Source organism: Bos indicus, chromosome 18 (genome assembly GCF_029378745.1).
Source record: "Bos indicus isolate NIAB-ARS_2022 breed Sahiwal x Tharparkar chromosome 18, NIAB-ARS_B.indTharparkar_mat_pri_1.0, whole genome shotgun sequence".
Lineage (NCBI taxonomy): Eukaryota > Metazoa > Chordata > Mammalia > Artiodactyla > Bovidae > Bos > Bos indicus.
Genome location: NC_091777.1, coordinates 8452985 through 8475541, shown reverse-complemented (window position 1 = coordinate 8475541; position 22557 = coordinate 8452985). Strand labels below are relative to the sequence as shown.

General features: G+C 49.1%; 1 protein-coding gene and 1 long non-coding RNA gene across 3 annotated transcripts in view; one reads left to right on the top strand and one right to left on the bottom strand.

Annotated features, from left to right (window-relative positions):
• The window catches only part of LOC139177035 (uncharacterized), a 116270-nt gene that overhangs the window by 24587 nt on the left and 69126 nt on the right, over positions 1–22557 (bottom strand). For both annotated transcript variants that reach the window (XR_011561412.1, XR_011561413.1), the window contains 3 exons: positions 3206–21658; positions 2495–2681; positions 261–611 (listed from right to left, as the gene is read on the bottom strand). This is a non-coding gene — a long non-coding RNA (uncharacterized lncRNA). The remainder of the gene's footprint in view (positions 1–260; positions 612–2494; positions 2682–3205; positions 21659–22557) is intronic.
• LOC109571607 (polycystin-1-like protein 2) overlaps positions 1–22557 on the top strand; it is a 107721-nt gene that overhangs the window by 37044 nt on the left and 48120 nt on the right. The window contains exons 12-21 of the mRNA XM_070770367.1: positions 348–468; positions 1174–1315; positions 2425–2601; positions 5285–5430; positions 6362–6547; positions 10190–10321; positions 11011–11193; positions 19270–19394; positions 20637–20763; positions 21452–21583. Of these exons, the coding sequence (XP_070626468.1) occupies positions 348–468; positions 1174–1315; positions 2425–2601; positions 5285–5430; positions 6362–6547; positions 10190–10321; positions 11011–11193; positions 19270–19394; positions 20637–20763; positions 21452–21583 (1471 nt within the window). The remainder of the gene's footprint in view (positions 1–347; positions 469–1173; positions 1316–2424; positions 2602–5284; positions 5431–6361; positions 6548–10189; positions 10322–11010; positions 11194–19269; positions 19395–20636; positions 20764–21451; positions 21584–22557) is intronic.

Genomic DNA, 22557 nt, shown 5'->3' with positions numbered 1-22557 from the left:
TTGCAAGTGAGGAAACCGAGGCTCAGACAGGTTAAGTGACTTGTGCGAGGCAGCCTTTCCTAAGTGGCAGGGACGAGATTGGAGCCTGGGGTCCTGTCAGCCTCCTGCACTTTTCATACTGTTATCCTGTGCAGTGAATGGAATGGGGATTCAGGCAGGCACAAACTGCTCCATCTCCATGACCACGGGTATGCCCCGGTTTGGGTTGGGGCAGGGGCTGCTTTTATTCCGCTTTGACTTGAAAAAAGGCCATTTCCTACCTTCTCAAATAATTTGAGAACTGGACCAGGCAAGGTGGCTCCTCAGACTAAGGATCTTCCCAGCTCTGTTCTCTGTCTCCCTTTCAGCTGTGAGGAGAACTGCGGGCCAGTGGATGCCAGCAGGGACGTTATGCTGAGGGTCACCATGGGGGACAGGTCTGCAGCAGCCATGTTCAGCTGGTATTTGGATGACACCCCACTGGAGAAGGTGAGGATACTGGCAGCCTCGAAAAAACAGAAATGTCTTCCCACTTTGACTGACCAGACCTGTGTCACAGGCCCAGGACTGAGCTGGGGGTGGATCAGTCCACTCAGCCCGTGGAGTAGGAGTCGGGGGCTGAGGGCACTGGCCTGCAGAGAGAATGGATGCAGGGGAGAAAAACCAACAATAAACATCGCAGCAGATGCCGTGGGGGCCCCAGCCATCCCTCTTACCAGGCTGATCCAGGCCTCCCCCAGGGCTATGGGGAGGCTGCTGATCCATAACTGTGGGGATCTAACAGCCAGCCCCCAAGCCTTTAAGTGCCACAATTTCTGTGGTGCAGCTTATGCTCCAGAGCCCCCCATGACACCAGGCTGAATGAAGCTGGGTGCCTCCTGAAACCACTTCTTTGCCTCATTTCATTTTCTCCCCACCTCAACTGCCCTCTTGGTTTTCCCTGGGAGCCCTGCCTTGTAAATGCCCTGCACATGAACCCTTGTCTCAGGCTCTGCTTCCAGGGAACCTGACTGAGGACAGATACCCCAACATGCTGGGGATGAGCATTTGGGCTGACCTCGGGGAAAGAGCTGGTGCTGCTGTCCATCCATCGGAGACAAATCCGAAAGGTCTCCCTAGCTCAGAAGCCACTGCCCGGGGGGGTCTGGTGGCCTGGCTGCAGCCTCAGAGATCCTGGGCTGTGCTCTCTTTCAGGCCGAGCCCCTCCCTGAGGCCTGCAGACTCCGAGGATTCTGGCCGCGTTCTTCAATCCTCCTTCAGAGCAACACCTCCACCCTGCTGCTCAACAGCTCCTTCCTGAGGATCTGCGGCCAGGCCGCCCGGATCAGAGTCACAGGTGGGAAGGCTCCTCCAGTCTCTTATCACAGACCCCACCTCCTCCAGAGTGAACCGAGAGGAAGCCAGGGGTGCTGAAACAGGGCCGGCAGTGCGGGGTGGGGCCATACACAGGCTCTGGCGTGAATCCCACCACCGCCACCTTCTAGCTGGGAGACCTCAGGCTGGAGATTTAAGCCTGTTTCCTCACATGCAAGCAGGGCAATAGCAAGGTCTGCTTCTGAACTGTACGGTGCAGGCTGAGCGACACAACATGGTGAGGAAGGCAGACCGTCCCGGGGTGTGCCGTCTGTGTGTCCTGCCAGGTGATTCGGCGCTTCTCACTGAAAACAAGCGCCGGACAGCAGCATGTAGACTCTCAGAAAGATAAATAATGGGGTAATTATTCCTCTTCAGATGAATTCCTTTGATTCGGTATTTCTCAAAGTGGCTCATAGGCCACTCCCCCAGGATAACCTGGTACTATTTTAAGTTACACATTCCTGGGTTCACCCCAAACCTTCTGAATTAAGTCTGGGCCAGGGAATTCATTTTAATTGATTAAAATTCTGTATGCACAACTCTTCCAGGCATGCACTGTTTTTGAAAACTAGGTGATTATAACAGGCGGTTCGGGGTGTTGGTGCAGGTTAGCTGGGGCTCTTCATGGTGCTGTGGGAGCCCTTGGTTTGGGTAGGATCTTCCTCTTTCTAGGTCTTGACTGTGGCCCTTCCAAGCTTGGTCTCTTGAGAAAGTCTTGTTTTCCAATATTTTTCCTCCTCACTAAAGCCCTGTGAGGAAGCTATTGTTATTAGCTCCATTTTACAGATGAGGAACTGAGTCTCAAAAGGTCAAAGCCAAGGTCACATGGAGAGTAAATGGCAGGACTAGGATTCTGTCTCTGTCCAATTTTGCTGAGACCCTGGAATGCCCTGCCTGAGGTGTGAGGGGTAGGGGTGGAATAGTTAAGATATGCGGATTTCTGAGCCTTACCCATGAATCTCCAGAGAGAGGCTCTGGAGCAAGGCCTGGGAATCTGCGTGTTAAATAAGTTCCCAGGAGATCATGAGCCATGGTGGAGTTTGTGTGACACCCACAGCCCCTAAGCACATCTTTTGTCTCATTCTCCAGCAGTGACCGGGTGTGCCTATGGGGAGGACACCTATGTGGTCAGCTCCCTGCCTCCCCTGGAGGTGCCCACCTGCACCATTGCCCCAGAGGAGGGGACCATCCTGACGAGCTTCGCCATCTTCTGCAACGTCTCCACTGCCCTGGGCCCCCTGGAGTACTGTTTCTGCCTGGAGTCAGGTACCGGCTCAGGACTGCACTCACCCCTCACTCCTGGGCTCATTCCTCTCCAAGAGCAGACACCTGTCTCTCTCTGAGAGCTGCAAAAAATGTGTTCTGTGGGTGAGAGAGGTTTGCAGGATGACCCATAACCCCCACCCCAGGCCCACTGACCCAGCCACACACCACAGCAACATGAGAAGCAGGTCCCATCAGTATCTCCTCTGCAACGATAGAGGCCAAAAAGACCTCTGCCCTGGCATGAGGGACATGGGAAGGGTGAAATGGAGGAGGGTGGGCAGAAGTATGACTACCAGGACACCATTCCTTAGTACACACTGGAAGGAGCCCTGACTCCCGGAGCTCTTCAGGACTAACACAGCCCCGCTCACAAAATCATCAGTGATGTTAGGACCCACTTTGGAGAGGCAACAGGGAGTGGGTGATGTCACAGAGCATGCCAGGAGGAGAACCACTTGCAAAGGCCTACAGGAGGAGACGGAGCATGCTGATGCCACCCACCGCGATGCCCTGGCCAGTGCCCTGTCGCTGTAGCCTCCACCCAGGACTGCCACAGGGCATCTTCAGGGGAGACGGGAAAGCCACCCAAGGTGTCTCTGCTCACCTGGAATGGGGGTGGCTGGTCCTTGGCAGGCTTATCTGAGTCCTTGTCTCTTCCCAATGAACTTCAGCATTTTATGACCCTCCCAAGAGCTCTTGAAAATGTTCTAGTCAGACTGGGACCATCATCCAAACTGAGGCTCCAGGAGTGTTTCTGGGGGTTCCCCAGTATCTAGCATTAAACACCACAATGATGTAAACTGGACACCTTGACAAGGTGAAGGTGGAGGGGAGCTATCGTCAGATCATGGGTGTCCTTCAAATAGATGTGGAATGCATGTCTGTGACTGGGTCTGAGCCTACAGGGAAACAATTCAAGGAAGGTAAGTAGATTTCATTTCAAATCTGTGTTTCCCTAAATGAAGACACCAGGCCCGCTGCTCCAGTTTTGACTGGTTATTCCGTTATATTTCCTCCTTCTGCCTCACACAGGTGAGCAGGGGGAAAGAAGCGTGACCAATATAAAAATGAATTGGCATTTGCAATTCTATAACTTTGTGAATGTTTGCACACTACAATGAAGAGATTCCAATGACAGGCGAGTCCCCTTTAAGGACAAAAAGGATATTCATTCATTCATTCATTTTTACAACAAATATATTGAATTTCAGGCTCTGTTCTAGGTCCTATATATACAGTAATGAACAAAATAGAGGAAGTCTCTGACCTCACTGTATTTATAATCAGTGGTGGAGACAGCTGGTAAACAAAGACACAGGATGAGAGGCACTGTTTTAGATAGAGCAGCCTGGGAAGACCTCTATACAGGAAGTAATATTTGAGGGAGTCTGGATACGCTTTGAACCAGTTGTTAAGATCATCTTCCTTTCCTTCTGCTCCTCTTTCTCCTTATTTTTGTAATTTGGTTTACCACTTTGAATTTTTCTAAAAAATCTATCAAGGGGGATTGTTTTTCTGAAAGTCGTCATGGATTCTAGTAAGGCTATTCCAAAGTTACAGCAGCAGGTGATTTCCTAGGGAGGACAGTCAGTCAGTTCAGTTGCTCCATCGTGTCTGAGTCTTTGCGACCCCATGGACTGCAGCACGCCAGGCTTCCCTGTCCATCACCAACTCCCAGAGCTTACTCAAACTCACATCCATTAAGTCAGTGACGCCATCCAACCATCTCATCCTCTGTTGTCCCCTTCTCCTCCTGCCTTCAATCTTTCCCAGCATCAGGGTCTTTTCAAATGAGTCAGATCTTTGCATCAGGTGGCCAAAGTACTGGAGATTCAGCTTCAACATCAGTCCTTCCAATGAATATTCAGGACTGAATTCCTTTAGGATGGACTGGTTGGATCTCCTTGCTGTCCAAGGGACTCTCGAGAGTCTTCTCCAACACCACAGTTCAAAAGCATCAATTCTTTGGCACACAGCTTTCTTTATAGTCCAACTCTAACATCCACACATGACTACAGAAAATCTCATAGCCTTGACTAGACAGACCTTTGTTGGCCAAGTAATGTCTCTGCTTTTTAATATGCTGTCTAGGTTTTCCTAGCTTTTCTTCCAAGGAGCAAGCGTCTTTTAACTTCATGGCTCTGGTCACCATCTGCAGTGATTTTGGAGCCCAAGAAAATAACATCTGTCACTGTTTCCATTGTTTCCCATCTATTTGCCATGAAGTGATGGGACTGAATGCCATGATCTTCATTGAATGTTGAGTTTTAAGCCATCTTTATCACTCTCCTCTTTCACCTTCATCAAGAGGCTCTTTAGTTCCTCTTCACTTTCTGCCATAGGGTGGTGTCATCTGCATATCTGAGGTTATTGATATTTCTCCCGGCAATCTTGATTCCAGCTTGTGCTTCTTCCAGTCCAGAGTTCCTCATGATGTACTCTGCACATAAGTTAAATAAGCAGGGTGACAATATCCAAAGTCATAGCAGCAGGTGATTTCCTAGGGAGGACAGTGGATCAGCATAAACTGTCTTCTCCCGGGAAGTATGGAGTCCAGAAGTCCCTGCCGTGCCCTCACGAGCTGTGGCTTTTGTGTCCTTGTCATCAGGCTCTACCTTGGTGGACTTATAGTCACCCTGAGACCTGGGAATGCCCCCTTAATTATTCAATGTCCATTTGCCAGGTTCCTGTCTACACTGTGGCCCTGAACCTGCCCTCCCATCAGTTTACCTGCCACTTGGAAAAGAAAATGATGACTTCATGTTGACAGTGGTCATTTCTGTCTCCAATCATGTGGGGGGCAGACAGCAGACCCAGGCAGTGGTTAAGGTGAGTGGCAGCCACTGTTCCTCTACTGAGACAATTTCTTTTTTGTTTGTTTGGTTTTTTAAAATTATTTCTTTGCTTGGCTATGTTGGGTCTTACTTGTGGCATGTGGGATCTTGGCTGCATCATGTAGAATCTTTCACTGTGGTGCACGGACTCTCCAGTTGTGGTGCACAGGATTATTTGCCCCATGGCATGTAGGATCTCAGTTCCCCCATCAGGGACTGAACCCATGTCTTCTGCATTGCAGGACAGATTCTTAACCACTGGGCCACCAGTAAAGTCCCTGAGATAACTTCTTGACTTGTCTGAACTTCACCAAGAGGGTGGTGGGGTTGAAAGGAGCCAAGGGCATGACCATATGAGGGTTTATTCATTCATTCCTTCAACATATATTTACAGAGCACCTACCACATACCTGGTCCTGGTGATACAGCCATGGGCAAAAGACCTGATCTCTCCCTTTGTAGATCTTAGGACTAGTGGCCAGTACAGGGGAAGGATCCAGGGGATTTGGGGTGGGGTACCTGAGGGAGGTGGGGGCAGAAGAACCTAGAGATGAGTTAGACCAGTGCCTTCGGAGTTCAGAGGAAGGAGGACCAAGATCAGCCACTAGCTCTACAAGGAAGAGGTTGGATAAAATTTCAAGTCAGTTTCAAAGGTGAGAAGCCAGGTGGATGGAAAGACCTGAGGGCACGATGAGGACGACAGTGAGAGGTGAAGTCATGACCTGCCCGAGGTTTGCTCCAGGTGGCCGTCAGCGCAAGTGGGTCCACGGCCCTCAAGCCCTGGGGGGAGCGCCCACGCCAGGTAAAGCCCTCCAGCCCTACTCTGCTTCACCGTGTGCAGGCTGGGCCATCAGGCTCCAGCTCCAGAACAAGAGCTGGTGGGTTCAGATCCTCCTGCTCTGAGCACATCTCTGCTCTCCTGTTAGGTGGCACCTGGACACACCTGTGTGGAGGAGGAAGCATTCCAGGCCGTGGTGTGGGACAATGTCACCACCATTCTGCAGGGCGGGCGTGGCCCTGAGCGGCTCTTCCAGCTGGCCAGGGCCGTGTCATCCGTACTGGACCAGGGGCCGGGCTCCAGGCAGCTGCCGAGAGTGGACACCAGACGGAAGGTGCTTCCGATGGACCCCTCTGTCCTTTTGCTGGGGTCCTGGGGTCTGCATGCAGCCATCTGGGGAGGGGAGTGGGGTCCATGGGTCCATGGGGAAGTCTTTGGTGTCTCCCAAGTTGATGTCATGTCTCTCTTCCAGTACTTTTAGTGAGTGACATAAAATGAAGCAACCTTTCTCTGCTCAGCTTCATGGAACCACAGGTTTCTAGGGTGGGAGGGAATTTAGAGGCTACCACTCCTGTCTCTTTCTGTTCAGTTCATTTGCACAGCTGTGTCTGACTCTATGCGACCCCATGCACTGCAGCACACCAGGCTTCCCTGTCCATCACCAACTCCCAGAGCTTACTCAAATTCATGTCCATCGAGTCGGTGATGCCATCCAACCATCACATCCTCTGTCATCCCCTTCTTCTCCCGCCTTCAATCTTTCCCAGCATCAGGGTCTTTTCCAGTGAGTCAGTTCTTTGCATCAGGAAGGGGATGAAACTGAGGCCCAGAGGAGAAAAGTGACCCTGTCTTGGTCATACGGTTCATGGTTTGATGCTGTCCCAGCTCTGTCACTTACCATTTCTATTGTCAGGCCCAAGACTGAAATTCTCTAAGCCTCAGTTTTCCCATCTGGAAAACAGGAATAGTATTTTCCTTACAAGGTTGTGGTGAATGTTCAGAATTACATTCACTGTAGCTATGAGTTAAATCACAGGAAAATTGCCAACATTCAAACAGCTTTAATTCATGAACATGGCTATTCCATGCCATACAACCTAGTATAAGCAACTCTGGCAGAAGGCATGGTTACTTCCACTCCCAGTGCATGCTCTGAGGCATCTGCCTGCACTCACCACACACAGCGTCACACACACCTGGGTGTGGGGGACAGAGGACAGACTCCTCTGGACCCTGAAGGGTTTGCACGAGAGCGCTGAGCACACTGCAGAGGACGTGAGCAGCGTTCCCGGGTCCACATTTCCAGTAGGTAGTGAAGACAAGAGCAAACCCGGGTTGGCTCTTCCCCTGCCCTCCTCCAGCCCTCTCACCCCAGCCCTTCTCCCCACTTAGTCCCCTGGCCCCAACACACATGCACATAACTCCACCTGGCTCTCATTCACCCTGAGCATGACTTACATGCTTCCCTTTGGAGGGGAACTTCCTCTTGGATGCCCTATGATCCTAAGCACACGGACTACATAGCCTGACCCCAGGTCTTCTCATGAAACACTGGGGTCCTGGTGAGAGACAGATGTCAAGCTCTCATTGGGCAATGGAGGAGATTTTAAGAAAGGCTCTGTTGAGAAAACTGGAGGCAAGTCTTCAGAAACAAACGAGAGAGGACACAGGACCCCAGGGGCTCACCCTGAAGTGACCAGCATCCTGAAGGGGCAGCTGTGTGTGTGTAGGGGGCTCCTTGGTAGGAGTGGTGGTTTTTGAAGGATGAGGCCGGCAACCCTGGCAGGGAGGGCGCCTGCAACAAAGCTTCCTGCTCTCTCCTCCCGCCCGCTCGTCTCCTGCGAGTGAATCCACAGGCCAGAGGCCCAGCAGCCTGACATCTCCATGCAGGCAGCCTCTAGGTTGGTGACCAAGGATGGGGAAGATCTGCAGAGGCAAATGTGAGATCATCCATTACCCACCCGAGTTTCCCTGCAGAACAATCTGATACGAGTCCCCTCACTGACAGGACTATTCTTCCCTCCACCCGAGTTGTAGCCTGAATGGGAGCCTGGCTGGCAGCAGACACGCTCAGACTCCACAGCTGCTGTGAAAGACTGTTGTTTTTCAGTTGCTCAGTCATGTCTGACTCTTTGCAACTCCATGGACTGTTGCCTGCCAGGCTCCTCTGTGGGACCTCCCAGGCAAGAATACTTGAGTGGGTTGCCATTTCCTTCTCTAGGGGTTCCTTCCTAACCCAGGGACAGAACCCTCATCTCCTGCATTGGCAGGTGAGTTCTTTATCACTGAGCCACCAGGGAAGCCTGAAAGACTGTTAGGCGATTAGATGAGCAAGTTTTGAGTAGCAAGCAGGACAGGAGGGTGAGCAAAAGTTCACCTCTGTTTGTGCTCTCCCAGATGGTTGCTATGAGCCATATCTGGCCACCTATTATTAAATTAAAATGAATTTTAATGAAATAAAGTTAAAAATCCAGTTCTCTGGTTGCACTAGCCATATTCCAAGGTCTTAATATGTAGTTACATTTCGCAAGCGGCTATGTTACTGGACAATCACAAGGACAGAACGTTTCTATCAACACAGAAAGTTCGATGGGGCAGTGCTAAAATTATATTCTTAGGTTTTACCTGCCTCAACCAAAGCCAGCCCCTGGCCTGCCCCTCGTTAGGGCTTAGAAAGCATGTTCCCCCAGATGCTCCAGGAGGTCTGGCTTAAGGCTGGAGTGGCGGGGGGACTGGAGGGAGCCTTGTCCCCACTGCCCCCCCAAAGCACACAGGGACCTATGGCTGCAACAAGCTCTCCCACCCACACTGGGCCATCACAATAAGCTAGTTCCTTAATTTCATGCCATTTGAGTCACAATGAGACCATTTGTTTCAAAATAATGCCAGATTTTACAGATTTGATTTGAAGAACTGGAAAAAGCTTGAGACATCCTATATTAGTTTCCTCCTGCTGCCGTAACAAATAACCATAAACTTCATGACTTAAAATGACACAAATGTCTTATCTTACCATTCTGGAGGTCAGGAGTGTGAAAGAAACAAGGTTCATTGGGGCTAAAGCCAAGGTGTTGGCAGGGCTGTGAGCTGTCTGGAGGCTATAGGCAAGAATCCATCTAGGGGCTTTTCCAGCTTCTAGAGGCTGCCCACATTGCCTGCTCCATTTTCAACACCAGCATCTTCAAACCTCCTCCCTCCACGGCCTCCCCCTTCTCCTCCTGTCTTCCGTCTCCCTCTCTGCCACCTCTTCCTCCACCATCACATCTCCTTCTCTGACTCTGACCCTCCTAGCTCCCTCCTTTAAAGACCCCCATGAAGACTCAGAAAAGGAAAATATGGTTGCTGGAGGGGGAAGGGATAGTTACGGAGTTTGGGGAGGTCATGTACACACTGCTGTATTCAAAATGGATAACCAACGAGGACCTACTGCACGGCACAGGGAACTCTGCTCAGTGTTATGTGGCAGCCTGGATGGGAGGGGGGTTTGAGGGGAGAGTGGATACGTGTGTATGTATGGCTGAGTCCTTTCACCATTCCCCTGAAACTATCACAACATTGTCAATAGGCTATACCCTGATACAAAATAGAAAGTTAAAGTTTGAAAAAAATAAAGGAGCAAAAAACCACAGGGACCCCTGTGATTATACTGGTCCCACCTGGTTAGTACAGGATACTCTCCCCATCTCAGAATCCCTAATTTAATCAAACCTCCACAGAGATTCTGCCCAAGTGTCTCTTGTCGTGTGAATAACACATGCACAGCTTTCAGGGACTAGGGTGTGCCTATCTTTGGGAGGCTATGATTCTGCCTACCACACATCCTAGGAGACAAGCAGACATCTATCAGCTTTGGAGGACCCCACATGAACCTGGTCACTTTCCTGGTCACCTTCTCAGACTCCAGATCTTTCTGGGACAGCCTCATCAAGCCACTGGAATTACATTATCTCCCCCACCTTCCTCTGTCTTTTCCAAGGTCAGAGAGCGTATCCTGGGGTCACTGTCTGTGGTCAATGCCACCATGGGGGACATGCAGAGGCTGCGGGGGCTGGCTGAGGTGCTGAAAGAGGTGACCCAGCGCAGTGAGGAGCTCACGCCCTTGGCCCAGGTGAGTAGTGCCCACCCACTAAGTCCTGACCTTTATTTCTGGGACCCTGATCATTCTTCCCACTTAACACTTCCATTTGCTTGTACACCCCTTCTATGCATATACATCTATACATATACATATACATTCCTGACCTTTCATTCATGTATCCATGTGTTAATTTATTCATTCATTTAACAAATGCTCCCTAAACGCCTAGTATGTGCAAGTACTATGCAATTCATAGAAAATTCAGCAGCTAACCCCATAGACATGGCCTGCGCCTTCATGGCAGTTTTAGGCCACTGGGTGACCAGATACTGACCAAATAACTTCATGAGTACATATATGATTACAAAATTGGAATAAGTGCTGTGTCCGGCCAGTCAGCCAGCCAGCCAGCTGTCCCCAGTCAGTGAATGTTTACTGAATGCCTACTGTGTGCTGGGCATTGTGCAAGGCACTCTGGGAAAGACTCCGAGATGGACAAGGTTACTGTCCTGAAGGAGCTGAGCACACGGCAGGGAAGGAACACTGGCTTCCAGTCCTCGACACGGGCAGCTTGTGTGACGGGCCCGGCCCACATCTCCCCTGGCTTGAGTCCCCACATGCTCCCTTCCACCGCAGTGCTGGGCCCTGGAGGAGTTCAGGGGGTGGTCTGTTCCAGGCAGGGCCTCATGCTGTTCTTCCTCCTCCTCTGGGTGAGCCAGCGGGAGGCCGGCTGGGCTCTGCAGCACGCCAGCGAGGGCCTGCTGGCAGTGAGTGCCGAGGCCCACCCTGAGGACCGGAGGCGCCAGACGGCCACCAGGGACCTGCTCCAGGCTGTGGGCAATGTGCTGGAAGCTTCCCTGAGGCACAGGTCTGAAGAGCCTGCACAGGCCAACGGCAGCCAGGTGGGTGTCCCGGCCCAGATGTGAACCTCATGCTAACCACATGCCCGGCTCACACCAGCGTTTCTAGGCGGATCCTCTCCACTTTGTGTAGATGAGGAAACTGAGGCGCGGCGGTTACAGGCCCTTCTAGGAGCTGACAGAAAGGCTCCAGGACAGGAGCTCCTGGGAGGTGGAGCTGTGCAGCAGGCCGAGCGCAGGCTTAAAGGAGGCCGCCTGAGTTGGAACTCTGCCTTTGTCACTCGCAAGCCTTGTGCCTTGGGCAAGGACACTTCCTGCAGCCTTATCTCCTCATCTGTACTAAGCTGACCAGCTCTGCTTCATCAGATTGGAGAGATCCTATACTCACTCTTGCAAGTCTGAACTCCTGGTTCACTTAGCCAACGACACAGCATCTTTAGGAGAGAGGCCATTCCAGCACCCAGGACGTCACAGAACAGAGACACAAAACCCATCTCCTGCTGCTCCACAGCCCTTTACTCTGTGCTACCACCATTCCATTAAAAAACTCACACATTCTCACGGTGGCCACGAAGGCACACTCAAACACATACCCACACACTTACACACATGCACAAACACTAACTCACATACACCCACACACATTCACACACACTGAGAGCCATCACTTATACTTTCACATATACCTCAAAGCACACACTCCTGTATTTACTTACACCTACACATTCAGTTACACAGTCACACACAGACTCTCACATATAGTTGCAATCACACACAAAATCACATACATACACACTCATTCATGGTAGGATACTTATACTCCCATATCCTCAAGCCACATCTACTCAGACACACATCCACACACTTCCACCCACACATACCCACATCAGTTCAGTTCAGTTCAGTTCAGTCACTGACTTGTGTCCGACTCTTTGCGACCCCATGGACTGCAGCATGACAGGCCTCCCTGTCCATCACCAACTCCCGGAGTTTATTCAAACTCATCTCCATTGAGTCAGTGACGCCATCCAACCATCTCATCCTCTGTCATCCCCTTCTCCTCCTGCCTTCAATCTTTCCCAGCATCAGGGTCTTTTTCAATGAGTCAGTTCTTTGCATCAGGTGGCCAAAGTATTGGAGATTCAGCTTCAACATCAGTCCTTCCAGTGAATATTCAGGACTGATTTCCTTTAGGATGGACTGGTTGGATCTCCTTGCAGTACAAGGGACTCTCAAGAGTCTTCTCCAACACCACAGTTCAAAAGCATCAATTCTTTGGCAATCAGCTTTCTTTATAGTCCAACTCTCACATACATACATGACTACTGGAAAAACCATAGCTGTGACTAGACGGAACTTTGTTGGCCAAGTAATGTCTCTGCTTTTTAATATGCTGTCTAGCTTGATCATAACTTTTCTTCCAAGGAGCAAGCATCTTTTAATTTCATGGCTGCAGCCACCATCTGCAGTGATTTTAGACCTCCCAAAAATAAAGTCTGCCACTGTTTCCACTGTTTCCCATCTATTTGCCATGAAGTGATGGGACCAGATGCCATGATCTTCGTTTTCTGAATGTTGAGCTTTACACCAACTTTTTCACTCTCCTCTTTCACTTTCATCAAGAGGATCTTTAGTTCTTCTTCGCTTTCTGCCAAAAGGGCGGTGTCATCTGCATATCTGAGGTTACTGATATTTCTCCCAGCAATCTTGATTCCAGCTTGTGCTTCTTCCAGCCCAGCGTTTCTCATGATGTACTCTGCATATAAGTTAAATAAGCAGGGTGACAATATACAGCCTTGACATACTCCTTTCCCGATTTGGAACCAGTCTGTTGTTCCATGTCCAGTTCTAACTGTTGCTGCTTGACCTGCACACAGATTTCTCAAGAGGCAGGTCAGGTGGTCTGGTATGCCCATCTCTTTCAGAATTTTGCACAGTTTGTTGTGATACACACAGTCAAAGGCTTTGGTACAGTCAATAAAACCGAAGTAGATGTTTTTCTTGGAGAAGGCAATGGCAACCCACTCTAGTACTCTGGCCTGGAAAATCCCATGGACGGAGGAGCCTGGTAGGCTGCAGTCCACAGGGTCACTAAGAGTCAGACACGACTGAGTGACCTCACTTTCACTTTTCACTTTCATGCATTGGAGAAGGAAATGGCAACTCACTCCAGTGTTCTTGCCTGGAGAATCCCAGGGACTGGGAAGCCCGGTGGGCTGCCATCTATGGGGTTGCACAGAGTTGGACACAACTGAAGTGACTTAGCAGCAGCAGCAGCAGATGTTTTTCTGGAACTCTCTTGCTTTTTCGATGCTCCAGCGGATGTTGGCAACTTGATCTCTGCTTCCTCTGCCTTTTCTAAAACCAGTATGAACATCCGGAAGTTCACGGTTCACATACTGCTGAAGCCTGGCTTGGAGAATTTTGAGCATTACTTTACTAGCGTGTGAGATGAGTGCAATTGTGCGGTAGTTTGAGCATTCTTTGGCATTGCCTTTCTTTGGGATTGGAATGAAAACTGACCTTTTCCAGTCCTGTGGCCACTGCTGAGTTTTCCAAATTTGCTGGCATATTGAGTGCAGTACTTTCACAGCATCATCTTTTAGGATTTGAAATAGTTCAACTGGAATTCCATCACCTCCACTAGCTTTGTTCGTAGTGATGCTTTCTAAGGCCCACTTGACTTCATATTCCAGGATGTCTGGCTCTAGGTGAGTGTTCATATCATTGTGATGATCTGGGTCATGAAGATCTTTTTTGTATAGTTCTTTTGTGTATTCTTGCCACCTCTTCTTAATATCTTCTGCTTCTGTTAGGTCCATACCATTTCTGTCCTTTATTGAGCCCATCTTTGCATGAAATGTTCCCCTGATATCCCTAATTTTTTTGAACAGGTCTCTAGTTTTTCCAATTCTATTGTTTTCCTCTATTTCTTTGCACTGAGGAAGGCTTTCTTACCTCTCCTTGCTATTCCTTGGAACTCTGTATTCAAATGGGTATATCTTTCCTTTTCTCCTTTGCTTTTCACTTCTCTTCTTTTCTCAGCTATTTGTAAGGCCTCCTCAGACAGCCATTTTGCCTTTTTGCATTTCTTTTTCTGCGGGATGGTCTTGATCCCTGTCTCCCGTAAAATGTCACAAACCACCATCCATAGTTCTTCAGATACTCTGTCTATCAGATCTAATCCCTTGAATCTATTTCTCACTTTCACTGTATAAGGGTAACGGTTTTGACTTAGGTCATACCTGAATGGTCTAGTGGTTTTCCCTACTTTCTTCAACTTAAGTATGAATTTGGCGATACGGAATTCATGATCTAAGCCACAGTCAGCTCCTGGTCTTGTTTTTGCTGTATAGAGCTTCTCCATCTTTGGCTGCAAAGAATATAATCAATCTGATTTCAGTGTTGACCATATAGTGATGTCCATGTGTAGAGTCTTCTCTTATGTTGGAAGAGGGTGTGTGCTATGACCAGTACATTCTCTTGGCAAAACTCCACTAGCCTTTGCCTTGCTTCATTCCATATTCCAAGGCTAAATTTGCCTGTTACTCCAGGTGTTTCTTGACTTCCTACTTTTGCATTCCAGTCCCCTATAATGAAAAGGCATCTTTTTTGGGTGCTAGTTCTAGAAAATCTTGTAGGTCTTCATAGAACTGTTCAACTTCAGCTTCTTCAGCATTACTGGTCAGGGTATAGACTTGGATTACTGTGATATTGAATGGTTTGCCTTGGAAACAAACAGAGACCATTCTGTTGTTTTTGAGATTGCATCCAAGTACTGCATTTCAGACTCTTTTGTTGACTACGATGGCCACTCCATTTCTTCTAAGGGATTATTGCCCACAGTCATAGATATAATGGTCATCTGAGTTAAATTCACCCATTCTGGTCCATTTTAGTTTGCTGATTCCTAACTGTTCATTAGATTAGTCAATTTAATCACACGGACCACAGCCCTAACTCAATGAAACTAAGCCATGCTCTGTGGGGCCACCCAAGACGGGCGGGTCATGGTAGAGAGGTCTGATAGAATGTGGTCCACTGGAGAAGAGAATGGCAAACCACTTCAGTATTCTTGCCTTGAGAACCCCATAAACAGTATGAAAAGGCAAAATGATAGGATACTGAAAGAGGAACTCCCCAGGTCGGTAGGTGCCCAGTATGCTACTGGAGATCAGTGGAGAAATAACTCCAGAAAGAATGAAGGAATGGAGCCAAAGCAAAAACAATACCCAGCTGTGGATGTGACTGCTGATGGAAGCAAGATCCAATGCTGTAAAGAGCAATATTGCATAGGAACCTGGAATGTTAGGTCCATGAATCAAGGCATATTGGAAGTGGTCAAACAGGAGATGGCAAGAGTGAACATTGACATTCTAGGAATCAGTGAACTAAAATGGACTGGAATGTGTAAATTTAACTCAGATGACCATTATATCTACTACTGTGGACAGGAATCCCTTAGAAGAAATGGAGTAGCCATCATGGTCGACAAAAGAGTCCAAAATGCAGTATTTGGATGCAATCTCAAAAACGACAGAATGATCTCTGTTTGTTTCCAAGGCAAACCATTCAATATCACAGTAATCCAAGTCTATGCCCCAACCAGTAACGCTGAAGAAGCTGAAGTTGAATGGTTCTATGAAGACCTACAAGACCTTTTAAAACTAACACCCACAAAAGATGTCTTTTTCATTATAGGGGACTGGAATGCAAAAGTAGGAAGTCAAGAAACACCTGGAGTAACAGGCAAATTTGGCCTTGGAATACGGAATGAAGCAGGGCAAAGGCTAATAGAATTTTGCCAAGAGAATGCACTGGTCATAGCAAACACCCTCTTCCAACAACACAAGAGAAGACTCTACACATGGACACCACCAGATGGTCAACACCGAAATCAGATTGATTATATTCTTTGCAGCCAAAGATGGAGAAGCTCTATACAGTCAGCAAAAACAAGACCAGGAGCTGACTATGGCTCAGATCATGAACTCCTTATTGCCAAATGCAGACTTAAATTGAAGAAAGTAGGGAAAACCACTAGACCATTCAGGTATGACCTAAATCAAATCCCTTATGATTATACAGTGGAAGTGAGAAATAGATTTAAGGGACTAGATCTGATAGATAGAGTACCTGATGAACTATGGATGGAGGTTCGTGACATTGTACAGGAGACAGGGATCAAGACCATCCCCATGGAAAAGAAATGCAAAAAAGCAAAATGGCTGTCTGGGGAGGCCTTACAAATAGCTGTGAAAAGAAGAGAAGCCAAAAGCAAAGGAGAAAAGGAAAGATATAAGCATCTGAATGCAGAGTTCCAAAGTATAGTAAGGAGAGATAAGAAAGCCTTTCTCAGTAATCAATGCAAAGAAATAGAGGAAAACAACAGAATGGGAAAGATTAGAGATCTCTTCAAAAAAATTAGAGATACCAAGGGAACATTTCATGCAAAGATGGGCTCAATAAAGGACAGAAATGGTATGGACCTAACAGAAGCAGAAGATATTAAGAAGAGGTGGCAAGAATACACAGAAGAACTGTACAAAAAAGATCTTCAGGACCAAGATAATCAGGATGGTGTGATCACTCAACTAGAGCCAGACATCCTGGAATATGAAGTCAAGTGGGCTTTAGAAAGCATCACTATGAACAAAGCTAGTGGAGGTGATGGAATTCCAGTTGAGCTATTTCAAATCCTAAAAGATGATGCTGTGAAAGTGCTGCACTGAATATGCTAGCAAATTTGGAAAACTCAGCAGTGGCCACAGGACTGGAAAAGGTCAGTTTTCATTCCAATCCCAAAGACAGGCAATGCCAAAGAATGCTCAAACTATTGCACAATTGCACTCTTCTCACACGCTAGTAAAGTAATGCTCAAAATTCTCCAAGCCAGGCTTCAGCAGTATGTGAACTGTGAACTTCCTGATGTTCAAGCTGGTTTTAGAAAAGGCAGAGGAACCAGAAATCAGATTGCCAACATCCACTGGATCATTGAGAAAGCAAGAGAGTTCCAGAAAAACATCTGTTTCTGCTTTACTGATTATGCCAAAGCCTTTGACTGTGTGGATCACAATAAACTGTGGAAAATTCTGAAGAGATGGGAATACCAGATCTTCTGACCTGCCTCTTGAGAAACCTATATGCAGGTCAGGAAGCAACAGTTAGAACTGGACATGGAACAACTGACTGGTTCCAAATAGGAAAAGGAGTTCGTCAAAGCTGTATATTGTCACCCTGCTTATTTAGCTTATATGCAGAGTACATCATGAGAAATGCTGGGCTGGAAGAAGCACAAGCTGGAATCAAGATTGCTGGGAGAAATATCAATAACCTCAGATATGCAGATGACACCACCCTTAGGGCAGAAAGTGAAGAGGAACTAAAAAGCCTCTTGATGAAAGTGAAAGTGGAGAGTGAAAAAGTTGGCTTAAAGCTCAACACTCAGAAAATGAAGATCATGGCATCCGGTCTCATCACTTCATGGGAAATAAATGGGGAAACAGTAGAAAGTGTCAGACTTTATTTTTGGGGGGCTCCAAAATCACTGCAGATGGTGATTGTGGCCATGAAATTAAAAGACACTTACTCTTTGGAAGGAAAGTTATGACCAACCTAGATAGCATATTCAAAAGCAGAGACATTACTTTGCCAGTAAAGGTCCATCTAGTCAAGGCTATGATTTTTCCAGTAGTCATGTATGGATGTGAGAGTTGGACTGTGAAAAAAGCTGAGCTCTGAAAAATTGATGCTTTTGAACTGTGGTGTTGGAGAAGACTTTTGCGAGTCCCTTGGACTGCAAGGAGATCCAACCAGTCCATTCTAAAGGAGATCAGTCCTGGGTGTTCTTTGGAAGGAATGATGCTAAAGCTGAAACTCCAGTACTTTGGCCACCTCGTGTGAAGAGTTGACTCATAGGAAAAGACTCTGATGCTGGGAGGGATTGGGGGCAGGAGGAGAAGGGGACGACAGAGGATGAGATGACTGGATGGCATCACCGACTCGATGGACGTGAGTTTAAGTGAACTCTGGGAGTTGGTGATGGACAGGGAGGCCTGGCGTGCTGCAGTTCATGGGATCGCAAAGAGTCTGACACGACTGAATGACTGAACTGAACTGAACTGAAGTGTTCATGTTCACTCTTGCCATCTCCTGTTTGACCACTTCCAATTTGCCTTGATTCATGGACCTAGCATTCCAGGTTCCTATGCAATATTGCTCTTTACAGCATCGGACTTTACTTCCATCACCAGTCACATCCGCAACTGGGTGTTGTTTTTGCCTTGGTTCCTTCTCTTCATTCTTTCTGGAGTTATTTCTCTGCTGATCTCCAGTAGCATACTGGGCACCTACCAACCTGGCAAGTTCATCTTTCAGTGTCCTATATTTTTGCCTTTTCATGCTGTTCATGGGGTTCTCAAGGCAAGAATACTGAAGCGGTTTGCCATTCCCTTCTCCACTACATACTGACATAAACACACTAAAATACTTCTAATCACACACAATCCTCCTCAACACGCACATACACAGTCACATTCACACATGTACACACACCTATCAGATGTACGTACACATGCACACGTGATCTGTGCTCTGATAGGAACTCCACACAAATGTCCAGCCCTGATGGTCCTCACGCCTTCCTTGGCTTCAGTGAGGCCACATCTTCACTCAAGGCTTGAGCAGGGTTGGGGAGGAGTTTGAGCCCGAGTGAACCGCGCAGTGGTTCTACCTGTGACTTTCCATTTCCCCTCGGGTAAGACCTGGGCTGTGGGTAGACATCAGGGTCCAGTGGAGCAGCAGAGGCAGGCACACAGTGAGCCTCCCCCTGGTTCTGCGCCTTCCCCTTATCAACACACGGCCTCCATAAGTCACCACCCTCTCTGTGCCTCTATGTCGCCGTCTGCCAAACAGGATGGTAAAAGCACCTGTTCGCAGAGCTTGGAATCTTCTCAGGGCTTATGCCTGATTCCCTATAGTACCTGGTGCTTGGTGAAGTGTATCCCATCCGAGTCTCTGCCTTGCTCCTGCTGCGGGCCCACACGAGCTTGGTGGCAGCAACCAGAGGTGGTATATGGAGACCAGCCCACAGCTGTGGTCCCCTGCTTCCTTTTCCAGATGGCCACAGTGTCCCGGCTGCTGGAAGCTGCAGAGCATGTGCAGGCTGCCCTCCTGCTGGGGAGACTGCCCGGGGGCCTTCCGGCCATGGTGACCACTCCCTCCATCTCTGTGTACACAAACAGGTAATCTGCTGTACTGTGGGTGACCCAAAAAGCTCATCCCCTGACCTGGTTCACTCCACATCCACATCCCAAGACCCTGGGACAGGCAGAGCCCAGGAGACCCACCTGGTGGGATGCAGGGTGGTGAGTGATGGGACCTAGAAGTGGGAAGGGCTTTTCACTGAGAGAAGGGCCCCATACTGGGTGTTTGTACAGCATGAGAAGGGAGGTGGGAAGTGCCACTGGGTGGCCAGTGTCAGAGCCACCCATGTGTCTTCAGAGACGGGTCTTATTGAACTGTGCAGGGAAGGGGGCTGAATGAGGGGGACCAACCCACTTTTAACCTCACTCAGAGTGTGTCTGACAAGCCCACTGCTCCATGGACTATGGGACTTCCAGACACTCTGGCCTTAGGTGTTTCTCCGAGGAGTGCCAGCCTCCTTTCACTGAGCCCTCCTCCAGCACCTAGGGATGACCTGCCACTTCCATGCCACCCCCTGACAATCGGGGGCTGGACGACGCTGCAGGCACTGCTGGGACCCTCGGCACTGAGCACCCTGCCTTGGTTCCTCTGCCACAGCTGCCCTGGATCCCAGGGGCAGTTTCCCAAAGCAGCACTGTGATCATGACTGGGATCTGAAACCAGGTCCCCAGTCTACTCAGATGGGACGAGGTCAATGGCCAGTAAAGATGGTCTTATGGGAGGTCAAGTAGGTTGGGGAGATAAGTCTGGAGAAGTGTCTACATCCAAGCTCATTTACTCATTGAACAAAATATGTATTGACCACCATCACATGCCAGGCACTGCTCTAGGCACTGGGGTGCCACAGGAGAGAAAGCAGGCCGAAGCCCTGTCCGTGTGGGGCCACCTGCCCAGCCTTGAGGCATCACCTGCCTTTTATGCTGCTCCCACTGATGCAAACACAGAACCATTTGAGTAAGGCAGGGGTCCCTAACCTCCAGGGTCTAATGCCTGATGATCTGAGGTGGAGCCGATGTAATAATAATACAAATAAAGTGCACGATAAGTATAATGTGCTTGAATCATCCTCAAGCCATCCCCCTACCTGCTCCTTGGAAAATTCGGCTCCTATGAAACTGGTCCCTGGTGACAGAACTTTGGGGATTGCTGATCTAAGGGGATCACGAAAGAAGCTCTGATGCCAAAGCTAGTCCCCATGCGGTGCTAGAGCGGGCAGATCCTCCTCTGACACTGACCTTCTCCTCTCTCTCCCGGCACCTCTGCTCTCCCCTTGTGGACAGAATACAGCCCTGGAGTTGGCGAGGCTCCTCCGTACATGTTGCTGCCGCCAGCTCTGCGACCTTCACCCTGCCCACTGCCCCCTCCCTTGGCTCCATGGAGGACTATCGGGAGCCTGTGGACATAAGGGTAACAATAGAAAGAACACCCTTGGAAACAGCCCTTTACAGTTCGCAAAGCACCTGCACATATGCTTGCCCATTCATGTTGCTAACAGCTCTATAAATTAATCAAGCCCATTTTACAGGTGAGTTCAGTGACTTGCCCAAGGTGACCAGCAAAGCGGCAGGGCTGGGATTCAGACCCAGGCCTTCTGACTCCCCAGACCACTCTTTCCACTGTATTGTGGAATTTCTCCAGCAGCCCTGGTTTAATTAGTCCTTGGAAATGAAGCTCCTCAGACTCCATTCCATAAGTAGGCAATAGTAAACTCAGGGCTTTTTCCTTCCCAAATTAGGGCACATCTGACACTCGGCTCCTTGAGCCTCCAAGAAAGCAGACAAACATCTTTCTCTTAGAGACCTTGCACCTTTGCTATAAGAAAGTGTCACACTGTTCATAGTCCAGTAACTGCTCAGCTGTAGCAAGTGTGGTCAGGTCTCTAGGCTCTGATTTCTGAGGTCAGAGCCCTGAAGGTCACACACACACACACACACACACACCAGGAAAGACAGCAGCAGCTAAAGACAGGGCCCTCCCATTCACCCCACAGCACAAGGGCCTCCTGTCCACCCATCTGGGGAAACCTTTTCCTTCACACAGGGGCCTGGTTACCTTCTGGCCCTTGGGCGCCTTGGCTCTCTGTTCTTGGTTTCAGATGATGAGCTTCCCCAAGAGCCCCTTTCCAGCCCGAGGTCACTTCGATGTCAGCGGAACTGTGGGTGGCCTCTCTCTGACCAGTCCTAGTGGACAGCTCATCCCTGTGAACAATCTGTCGGAGTATATCGAGGTAGGCTTTGGGTGCGCTCAGAAGTCAGGTGGCACTTCTGTCTTCTTTTTCAACTTGGTTGGGTCCAAAAGTTGGCTGGTTATGAAAAAAAATGACTAAAGAAGAGAATCACTGGGAATCACCTGGCAGTCCAGTAGTTAGGACTCCACAATTCCACTGCCGAGGGCCCAGGTTCAATCCCTGGTCAGAGAACTAAGATCCCATAAGCTGCATGCTGCTGCTACTGCTAAGTCGCTTCAGTCGTGTCCGACTCTGTGCGACCCCACAGACGGCAGCCCACCAGGCTTCCCCGTCCCTGGGGTTCTCCAGGCAAGAACACTGGAGTGGGTTGCCATTTCCTTCTCCAGTGCATGAAAGTGAAAAGTGAAAGTGAAGTCGCTCAGTCAAGTCCAACTCTTCACAACCCCATGGATTGCAGCCTACCAGGCTCCTCCGTCCATGGGATTTTCCAGGCAAGAGTACTGGAGTGGGTTCCCATTGCCTCCTCCGAATCCCCTTCATAGCCCGTCGGAAAATTTGCTAAATATCTGATGGGTGCTCACAGTTTCATTGGTCTGATCTTTGGCACAGAGAAGAGAAAGGACAGAAGAACCCCTACCGGCTTGTGTAACAGCTACTGGGGCTCAGCAGATAGCGCCTTTGGGACATGCTGAGGAGCAGCCTCTCCGGAGTCCCTCAATTGTGCCCCCTGCCTCCCGCCTGTTCGAGGGAGGTTTGAGGAAACAAGAAACGAGAGATTGTAAAGGTCCCTCCAGCCGGAGAAGGCGATGGTACCCCACTCCAGTACTCTTGCTTGGAAAACCCCATGGACGGAGGAGCCTGGTAGGCTGCAGTTCATGGGGTCTCGAAGAGTCGGACACAACTGTGTGACTTCACTTCCACTTTTCACTTTCATGCGTTGGAGAAGGAAATGGCAACCCACTCCAGTGTTCTTGCCTGGAGAATCCCAGGGACAGGGGAGCCTGTTGGGCTGC